Below are 10,582 nucleotides of genomic sequence, written 5' to 3' on the forward strand. Positions count from 1 at the left end.
GTTTCCATGCAGCCCTGGACCACTTCATACACTAATGGTGATTGGAGACCTACAGCGATGCAGCCGTGATGACCCCAATAATGAGTCACGGTGAACTAGATCACGCAAGAGGAGCGAGGTCACCTCCTGTCACACTGACCTTTGACCTTGACAGCAGTGTGTGTTCTGTATCTACAGTAGTCATTGATTAGCTTGTGCAGGAAGTGTTATTGTGGACATGGAAAGTGGTGGCTGGTTCTCTGTCACACAGACACAACACACTCACAAGACACATTTAAACACATACTCTTTATTAAATATGACAGCTTATACAAAGATATAGACTAAGATGAATAAAACAGACAATGTACATTTGTTTCGGCCACATTCGTTTCACTGGTTTAGTCAGTGAAAAATGTACAACAAATAAACTTGAATAAATTTAAACAACATATATTTAAATGTTCAAGTCATAGCAAACATAAAACAGTATTTACTTTAAAGTGCTTTACGGGTTTCTAATATACTTGACCTAGTAGCTCACTAGACACACATCTAACATAGGAAATAGGAGCTACATATCAGACTTCATGGGACAACATGAGATTAGGAAGCTTTATAGGGCGATATGGGACTGTGAAGCTTCTTAAGGCTGTTTGGGACTATGGGGGGCTGTGACTGGTTAGAGCCTGTAGAAAAGGTGGTGTGGTGTGTCTTGCTCAGGACATATATTCTAAAGTTTTGAGAGAGAGAGTGAAAGAGAGAGTGAATATGAGAGCGAGAGAGATAATTGAAATTGAGAGTTTAGAGACACACAAGAATATAGGGATGATCACGGAGAGGGGATTGTAGATCAGCTCAGCTCATTGGGGACAGGAGTAATGACTCTCTAACTAAGAACAACAAGGTATTACAGACCTCCTTCCACCCTACCCACAGTCAGCACTTAAAACTCTTCAGTTTCTTCCACTACCTTGCATCTGACCCACATTCTGCTGTTAGCTGTGTCTGTGTATAGGTTGTCTTGTTGATAAATGTATTCAGATGTGGCTCTGCCTGTGTGTTGCTTGTTGATTACGTTATTCAGCTGTAGCTGTGCCTGTTTGTTGGTTGCCGATAAAGTTATTCAGCCGTAGCTGTGCGGGCTACGGGGGTTGATGGGGGAGGAGTCTTGTCTCCCACTCTGTCCAATCAGCTGGTAGAGTCGGTGACTGAGGTTCTGAACTTGACAGGTTCCCAGGACACACCCCACCCTCATCAGCTGAGCCTGGCCACGCCCACCGCTACCGTTGGCATGACGGCGACCCCGTGACGTCCCCTCTCTAGAGAGGTGGTAGTTCTGGTCAGGCAGTGGACTGGATGGCTTGGCCAGTGGGCCTTCATGGTCAGGCATTAGGTTAGACTGCCTCGGGGGTCCTTCAGGGAGCAGGGCCCTCCAGACGGCCCATCTGTTTCTAAGGGCAACGCTGTCGTCCAGGGCAACAGTCGGGCTGACAACCGTCGCCATAGTGAGAGACGAAGACGACCCAGGTGTCCAGGAGGTTCTGGATAATATAAACCTAAGAGAGAAAGAGAGAGACAGTCACATACATGCCGCAAAAACACGCACACACCCCAGTCAGGTACAGCAGTCAGGTACAGCAATTACTACTTGGATTTCTGAGTGTAATTTGAGCATTGAGACGAGGAGGAATGTTTCACAGACACACTCGGAACAGGTGACCCGAGGAGAGCTGAGAGAGGCAGAGAGTGAGAGACCTCGCTCCAGAAATATGCTGTGCAAGAACCTCATATTCCAGACACAAATGAACTTGGCTTTTTTAATACTGTATAGGAGGAAATGTCCAGTTATACAACTCATACAGAAATGACTGTCATGCTTATTAATGTTTCTATATTTAAGTTAAAGCCTTACGAGACATTTCTAGGGATTCAGTCAATGATTGCAGTCTCATATGATTAGTAATGTATTTACAGTTAATCAACAACACCTCTTTATTTTTTAAGTCTTAAGAAATGTCTAAACAACACACACCAGAGAGAGAGTGAGAAAGAGGAGGGGGAGAGACTTCCTGAGACCTACTCAGTCAAGAGCCTCTACTCCTCTTCTCTATTTTAATGCTTCATCTTTTATACTTAGGCTTTTCACCTCCCTCCCTCCCCTCCTTTCTTGTCTCTCACTCTACTACAATGGCCTCTCCCCTCATTTTCACCCCACTCTTTCTCTTCATTCCCTCCCTCCTTTATCCAGCAGTCTGAGTGGCAGTAAGAGGCTGTCTGATGAGTTGTGTGACCTGCCTGAGCGATTATGCAACACACACACAGACACACACACACAGCCAGCCACCTACCCACCCACACACACACTAAAGACACGCTGTACTCAGTGTACGAATTACCCTGCATGAGCCATGAGCTCCCGTAAAGGCAACAAAAGTTAAACTTTGGGTCGGTGTCTCTAAATAATGTTAATTTAACCATTTGATTTAAATGCAATTTTGTACTGCTACAGTGGTAAATATGAAAATAAAAACGTATTCTAAATTGAACGAACACCCCCACCTCTCTCTGTCATGGTTTAAACTGTAATTCGGCCACTTTTCATGTTTCCCGACTTTTCTTTTTACAAAAAAGACATCAATTAATTCAGGTTACAATCGTTGAATGTCATTACACTTTATGGTGTTGTGTAACAGCTGTGTCTTTCCATTCATCAAACGGCGAGTGCACAGTGCACTGTTTGGATGCTGGAATTATTTAGCAGTGGACGAATGTGCGCAAGTAGCCTACTTTTTGAAGGAATTTGTTTGACAGTCACATGAAAACATCATGACTGGTTGCGTTCATGCCACATTAAAAGTTACTACATTTTTACAGTTAAATTGCCGTTTTTATTAGGTCCATAAAAAATGGGTGCACATGCAAGTGTGTCCACACATAGGAGGTCCCGTGAAGAAAATAGAGGCCCCTCCAAATGTCATGATATAATTCACTTTGACTGTACTGCTAAAACAGTCATTTTCTGTGTCTATCCATCTGTCAGCCTATGTTTGTATGTGCGTGCGGGGATCACACAGCGCGTTGCAACATTAGTGTTTATGTTACCTGGACCCTTTTACACACTAAAAAATATTAGTCATGAATGGGTAATGGCCTGTGAGTGTGCGTGTTGATAACAGGAGACAGTGTCTGCTTCAGAGTCTCATTCATCTCTTTCATCTGACAACCTACACACACACACACACACACACACACACACACACACACAAAACAAAAGTAAAAGCAACTCTGACTGGTAACATTAAAGTCCATGGTTTAGTCCTATGTAAAAGAGACCTAGCCTGGAATCCTGAATGTCTCCCTGTTTCACTACTATTTCACTTCACTGATTCAGTTCCACCAATAGAAGGCCATTTTGAATACTGCAGAAAATAAATGGTCCAATCAGCGTCTCCTCAGAAACGATGGTAGGTTTTAGAAAGACTTAGAGGAGGGTGACACTAATTCAGGTCTCGGATCAGGTGACTCCAATGTACGATGGGCTAGCCAACCCTACCTAGTTAGCACCCTTCCATCCCTCAGTTGTCTTCCTCCAGATGCCGTCATTCTAATGTGACGAGTGTGCATAAGCTATATCAACTCATGGAGGGGTTACAAACAGTCCATGTTCTCATTACTCTCTATGCCATTTGCATGTGTACTGTAGCTGTTATTTTATGGCATTAGTTGACAAAATGCAGATTTCACTGTTATTGTTTAGTTTTACTGTCACACTCTAGAAAAACAAGCTTTTGGTATGAGCTCAAACCATTTTCAACACCATCTGCCCAAACTATAGTGTATATGAGGTAATGTAGGCTGGTACGCAGGCCTATCTTTAATATCCAGTAATCCAGTGTGTTATTCTCTGAAGGGACATCATGACCCCGTGGAAAATGGCTGCCATATTAAACCACACAGGTCAACGGTCACAGAGACACACACATTCTCTCTGTTTCCAGACCCTCTGGACATCAGTGAAATGTTAAACGTTAGCTGTGCATTAGTAGGACAAACACGTGCACCCTACACCTGACTTCCTGGCAGTTATAGTGTTTTCTTATGCTCTATGCACCATTAAGACACACACAGACGCACACACACACACACCTCTCTACCGGTTTGGAGCGCCAGGACCACCTGGGGATCGTGTCAGAACAAGGTCGTCTCCGGAAGAAAAAGGCACTTGGCACCAAAATGTAGGCCACTGACCAACCACCATCCGCTACTTGTGTGTGTGTGTGACATATGATTCCCTCAGATTACACAGACCCACAAAGAATTTGAAAACAAATATCATTTTGATAAACTCTCATATCTATTAGGTGAAAGAGAGAGAGAGTGATTGAGAGAGAGAACAAGATAGAGGTGGTGATGGCCCCCTCTATGTGACTAACAACGATTGACTGGTGTGGAAATAAAGATAACGGTTGGGTGGAGAGAATGAGAAACAGCTACTGTGTCTGATCAAATGATAAAGTCTGCAGAGATCTGATGAAATACTGATTCTAGCATCAGACTACTGTACCAGATCACTACCTCTGAATACGGAGGGGCTGTGTGTGTGCGTGTGCGAACGTCCATTTGTGTGAATAAAGAGCTACTCTTGCATTCCTCCCAGGTTAGACCCCAGCATGAGCCCTGAACCAAAGAGAAGCACACACCAACCACTTCAGATGAGAGAAACACTACTTCCCTACTTTTCCTTTCTCTCCTCCGCCTGTCCTTTTCAACTCTTTACATGTCTCATTTATTTTACATTTTAGTCATTTAGCAGACACTTATCTAGAGTGATTGGTTCCCCGTGGGAATCAAACCCACAACGCTGGCGTTGAAAGCGTAATGCTCTACCAACTGAGCCACACAGGACCTTTATCACTGTAAGACACCCACCACACGCACATATCCACATGTGACAGGTTATAATAAACATGTGTAATGTTGGGTGGAGGACTGGAGAAACACTGTGGTAAGATACCAAAACTAGCACCTGCTTCATTAGTTAGCATTCAAAACACAGCTTCCAGAGAGATACTGGTCACTACAGTAGGTCTCTGATAAAGCAATTTACTTCCTACTGTAAACACACGAAAACAACTGTCCACACAACACTAAGCAACACACTGCCCCTCAACCTTCCCTCACAAACTGAGGTGTTAATATTGTGTATCAGTTTTCCCAATCCTTATTAAATCACAATGGAAACAAACACGCACACACACACCCGCACAGCCCTCCACCTCCCTCTCATTCATTATACAGGGTCATTCTACCGGGGGCTTTTAGAGGAATTACCTCATTCTGTTGTTGTAACCTTTTCACACATAACTTACTGCCACTGCAATGACCAGACAGAGAGAGAGAGGTTAGGGGCAGGGTGTGTGTGTAAAATAAAGAAGATGGGGGGGGGGGGGGGGTATAATTTATGTTCCATCTCTCCCTTCCACCTAATACACTGACGCAGACACACACATAGCAAAGACAGATATGATGAACCAAACAATGAACACAGAGGTTGGCCCACAGCTTTGTCTGAATCAATATCATTAGTTCATACTGTCTCTTCTTAAAAATGTTGCATTATGGACTGCTTGATCTCCATCCTTCAAAATAATAATAATAATGTAAACAGCTTATTTTGCCTTGCACCCTCACCTCCTAAAACCTAGGACAAGCATACTGTAATTTGATTGATTTACTACAGTAGTCTAGAGGTTTGTAGCAAAACGATGTTATATCAGTCACAGTGATAGTGTGAAGTGGCCGTACCTGTGAGGCTGTGTCCGGGCTGGCCGCGGCAGGGCCAGGGTGTGTGTCTCCACGGTTAGCAGGCTAAGGCAGCAGAGCCATGCCGGGAACAGTGAGTGCATGGTGGCAAGCGGGAGTCACAACCCTCGGGTACAGGTTAGAACAGGACAGAAAAGCTCAACTGAAGAAAAACTCCACTGTTCTCAGGCAAAGGCAGAATCTCCCCTCACTGAGGAATGGTTTAGTCAGCGCACCTGTTGAAGTCTAGAAGAAATATACGTGGAATTCCTTAAATTAAGTAACTATCAGTATATCATAACTAAGGTATTTAGTTGTAAACTAATTGCGTGACAAAATAGCAGCAATTTTGCGAAATTCAGTGGCAAAACGATGCGTCAAGATTTCATGACAAAAACATTTAAATCAACTTTTCAACTGTTTAAATTATTCAGAATATCGCTTTCCTGATTGAAAATCACCTAAACAAGATTATATTAACAGTCCTAGTAGGCTACTAACCTAGTTTGGTGTTAATAATTATCAGTGTAGTCTCGGTTGCGTCTTGCAGGTTCAGACAGAACTCTGGAGATAGTGCGCTGGCATGGCGCGCCTTTATAGTTCGGGAGCAGGGCCTGATTAATGCAGGGGCTTAAAGGGCTGAAGCCCCGGGACCCCAGCACGTAAGGGGCCCTTGAGGTAGAGAAACATTTTGAAAAATAAATGTTTTACTGCAACCGCCAACCACAGGAGCCCGCTTTCAATGAGTGTAGATAGCCTGCTGCTGCTAATCATCAGCTGTGGGAGGAGAGGAAGTGGGGGGACCCTGCTTTGATTGGGGACAATAAAAGGCCACTCTTAAATGTGCATTTTTGTCACACAACAAAATGCCACAAATGTCTCAAGTTTTGAGGGAGCGTGCAATTGGCATGCTGACTGCAGGAATGTCCACCAGAGCTGTTAACCTTTCTAGGGTAGGGGGCAGTATTTTCACGGCGGATAAAAAACGTACCCGATTTAAACTGGTTACTACTCTTTTCCAGAAACGAGAATATGCATATAATTGGTAGATTTGGATAGAACACACTCTAAAGTTTATAAAACTGTTTGAATGGTGTCTGTGAGTATAACAGAACTCATATGGCAGGCCATTTCTTGTGCTTCTGTGGCATCTCTGTCAAAAATACAGCATCTCTGCTGTAACGTGACAATTTCTAAGGCTCTCTGAAGGCGCCAGAAAGTGGAATGAGATCTCTGCTGTCTCTGGGCTAGGTACAGGAGTGCTGTTTGTGAGTGGTCAGGCTGGTGGCTCAGAGACAGGAAATGCGCGGCCCCGAGAAGTGGCCATGTTTTTCTTTCAGCCTTTGAACGAAAACAACGTCGCCCGGTTGGAATAGTATCGCTATTTTAGGAGAAAAATAGCATAAAAATTGATTTTAAACAGCGTTTGACATGCTTCTAAGTACGGTAATGGAATATTTAGAATTTTTTTGTCACGACATGTGTCCGCGCGTCACCGTTCAGATAGGGACCTGAACGCACGAACAAAACTGAGGATATTTGAACATAACTATGGATTATTTTGAACCAAAACAACATTTGTGGTTGAATTAGAAGTCCTGGGAGTGCATTCTGACGAAGAACAGCAAAGGTAATCCAATTTTTCTAATAGTAATTCTGAGTTTACTGAGCCTCGATGTTGGCGAGTGTCTGTTTAGCTAGCCTTGATGGCCGAGCTATCTACTCAGAATATTGCAAAATGTGCTTTTGCCGAAAAGCTATTTTAAAATCTGACACCGCGATTGCATAAAGGAGTTCTGTATCTATAATTCTTTAAATAATTGTTATGTATTTTGTAAACGTTTATCAAGAGTAATTTACTAAATTCACCGGAAGTTTTCGGTGTGTATGCTAGTTCTGAACGTCACATGCTAATGTAAAAAGCTGGTTTTTGATATAAATATGAACTTGATTGAACCAAACATGCATGTATTGTATAACATAATGTCCTAGGAGTGTCATCTGATGAAGATCATCAAAGGTTAGTGCCGCATTTAGCTGTGGTTTTGGTTTTTGTGAGATATATGCTAGCTTGAAAAATGGCTGTGTGATTATTTCTGGGTGGGTACTCTCCTAACATAATCTAATGTTTTGCTTTTACTATAAAGCCTTTTTGAAATCGGACAATGTGGTCAGATTAATGAGAGTCTTGTCTTTAAAATGGTGTAAAATAGTCATATGTCTGAGAAATTGAAGTTATAGCATTTTTAAGGTTTTTGTATTTCGCGCCACTCGATTCCACTGGCTGTTGACTAGGGTGGGACGATTTCGTCCCACATACCCGAGAGATTAACAGAGAATTTAATCTTGATTTATCTACGATTAGCCATCTCCAACGTGATTTTAGAGAAACCGTCTCAGGGAAGCTCATCTGCGTGCTCGTTGTCCTCACCAGGGTCTTGACCTAACTGAAGATCTGCGTCATAACCAAATTCAGTAAGCAAATGCTCACCTTCAATGGCCTCTGGAACGCTGGAGAAGTGTGCTCTTCATGGATGAATCCCAGTTTCAACTGTACATGTCAGATGGTAGACAGCGTGTATGGCGTGTGTGGGAGAGCGGTTTGCTGATGTCAACTTTGTAAACAGAGTGCCCCGCGGTGGTGGTGGGGTTATAGTATGGGCATGCATAAGCTACAGACAACGAACTCAATTGCGTTTTAACATTGGCAATTTGAATGCACAGAGATACTGTGACAAAATCCTGAGGCCCATTGTCATGCCATTCACCCGCTGTCATCACCTCATGTTTCAGCACGATAATGCACAGCCCCATGTCGCAAGGATCTGTACAAAATTCCTGGAATCTGAAAATGTCTCAGTTCTTCCATGGTCTGCATACTCACCACCCATGTTTGGAACGCTCGGGAATCGACATATGCGACAGTGTGTTCCAGTTCCCATCAATATCAAGCAACTTCGCACAACCATTGAAGAGGAGTGGGACAACATTCCACAGGCCACAATCAACAGCCTGATCAACTCTATGCGAAGGAGATGTGTCGCACTGCATGATGGCAGACAGTAACACCAGATACTGACTGGTTTTCTGATCCACACTTCTACTTTTTTTTTTAAGGTATCTGTGACCAACAGAAGCATATCTGTGTTCCCAGCCATATGAAATCCATAGATTAGGGCGGGGGGGGGGTTAGAATAGTTATGCACGCTCAAGTTTTCAGTTTTTTTGTCTTATTTCTTGTTTGTTTCACAATAAAAATATTTCGCATCTTCAAAGTGGTAGGCATGTTGTGTAAATCAAATGATACAAACCTCCCAAAAATCTATTTTAATTCCAGGTTGTAAGGCAACAAAATAGGAAAAATGCCAAGGGGGTGAATACTTTCACAAGCCACTGTAGTAAAGTACAGATACCCCCACCCCCAAAATGACTTAAGTGGTACTTAAAAGTATTTTTACTTAAGTACTTTACACCACTGCCTAAAGCCAACATTGCCATTAGCTGCACGGAGCTGCATTAAGAGAAATTACATGCAGCCTTGTTTACAAGTTCGAACACTGGGATGTGAGATGTAATCTACACCTCGATTAGGCTGATAGAAATCCTCATTATTTCATTTAATGATTATACATTTTCAATTATTTCTATATAGCCTACACTTTCTCGTTCTGAACTTGACGTAGTTCAGAATAAGTGGGATGGGTGTGACTACATGACAATGAGCACATGGTCAGCTTCTCCCATTTTTGACAGCTACAACGCATTTACACCTCCAACGTCGCCAAAATATCAGGGTGTTAGTTATCACCAGGCTAGACCTTAAAGGAGCATTGGAGTTAAAACGTGATTTTCCAGATTTTTTATAGGCTATTTCCAGTTGTGTAAATTATTTAAGTAAAAATACTTTAAAGTACTACTTAAGTTGTTTTTTTGGGGTATATGTAGTTCACTATTTATATTTTTGACAACTTTTACTTTTACTTCACTATATTCCTAAAGAAAATAATGTACTTTTTACTCCATACATTTTCCCTGACACCCAAAAGTACTCGTTACATTTTGAATACTTAGCAGGACAGAAAATGGTCCAATTTGCACACTTATCAAGACAACATCCCTGATCATCCCTACTGCCTCTGATCTGGCGGACTCACTAAACATAAGTGCTTTGTTTTTAAATTATGTCTGAGTGTTGGAGTGTGAAAATTGTGCCATCTGGTTTGCTTAATATAAGGATTTTTTTTTTTATTATTCGTACTTTTACTTTTGATACTTAAGTATATTTTAGCAACTACATTTACTTTTGATACTTAAATACACTGCTCAAAAAAATAAAGGGAACACTAAAATAACACATCCTAGATCTGAATGAATGAAATAATCTTATTAAATACTTTTTTCTTTACATAGTTGAATGTGCTGACAACAAAATCACACAAAAATAATCAATGGAAATCCAATTTATCAACCCATGGAGGTCTGGATTTGGAGTCACACTCAAAATTAAAGTGGAAAACCACACTACAGGCTGATCCAACTTTGATGTAATGTCCTTAAAACAAGTCAAAATGAGGCTCAGTAGTGTGTGTGGCCTCCATGTGCCTGTATGACCTCCCTACAACGCCTGGGCATGCTCCTGATGAGGTGGCGGATGGTCTCCTGAGGGATCTCCTCCCAGACCTGGACTAAAGCATCCGCCAACTCCTGGACAGTCTGTGGTGCAACGTGGTATTGGTGGATGGAGCGAGACATGATGTCCCAGATGTGCTCAATTGGATTCAGGTCTGGGGAACGGGCG

The 10,582-nt window shown here is 42.4% G+C and overlaps 1 protein-coding gene across 2 annotated transcripts; it reads right to left on the reverse strand.

Moving 5' to 3' along the window:
• Positions 1–308: 308 nt before the first annotated feature.
• Positions 309–6,334, reverse strand: adm2b (adrenomedullin 2b). 2 transcript variants are annotated; one of them, XM_029758602.1, is made up of 3 exons: positions 6,286–6,334; positions 5,788–6,030; positions 309–1,538 (listed from the first exon to the last, which is right to left on the reverse strand). In XM_029758602.1, exons 2-3 carry the CDS (start codon positions 5,886–5,888, stop codon positions 1,106–1,108), a joined length of 534 nt encoding a protein of 177 aa, XP_029614462.1. In that variant the 5' UTR covers positions 5,889–6,030; positions 6,286–6,334; the 3' UTR covers positions 309–1,105. The 2 variants fall into 2 exon arrangements, with proteins under 2 accessions (XP_029614462.1, XP_029614463.1); XM_029758603.1 differs by having other exon boundaries at positions 5,788–6,326.
• Between the last annotated feature and the right edge of the window lie 4,248 nt (positions 6,335–10,582).

Source organism: Salmo trutta, chromosome 7, assembly GCF_901001165.1.
Source record: "Salmo trutta chromosome 7, fSalTru1.1, whole genome shotgun sequence".
Lineage (NCBI taxonomy): Eukaryota > Metazoa > Chordata > Actinopteri > Salmoniformes > Salmonidae > Salmo > Salmo trutta.

Bases quoted from the DNA above. Each gene is read 5' to 3' on its own strand.
- adm2b (XM_029758602.1), bottom strand. From the start codon at position 5,888: ATGCACTCACTGTTCCCGGCATGGCTCTGCTGCCTTAGCCTGCTAACC. The intron at 1,539-5,787 runs GTACGGCCACTT...TTTCTCTCTTAG, and splicing joins GCCCGGACACAGCCTCACAG to GTTTATATTATCCAGAACCT.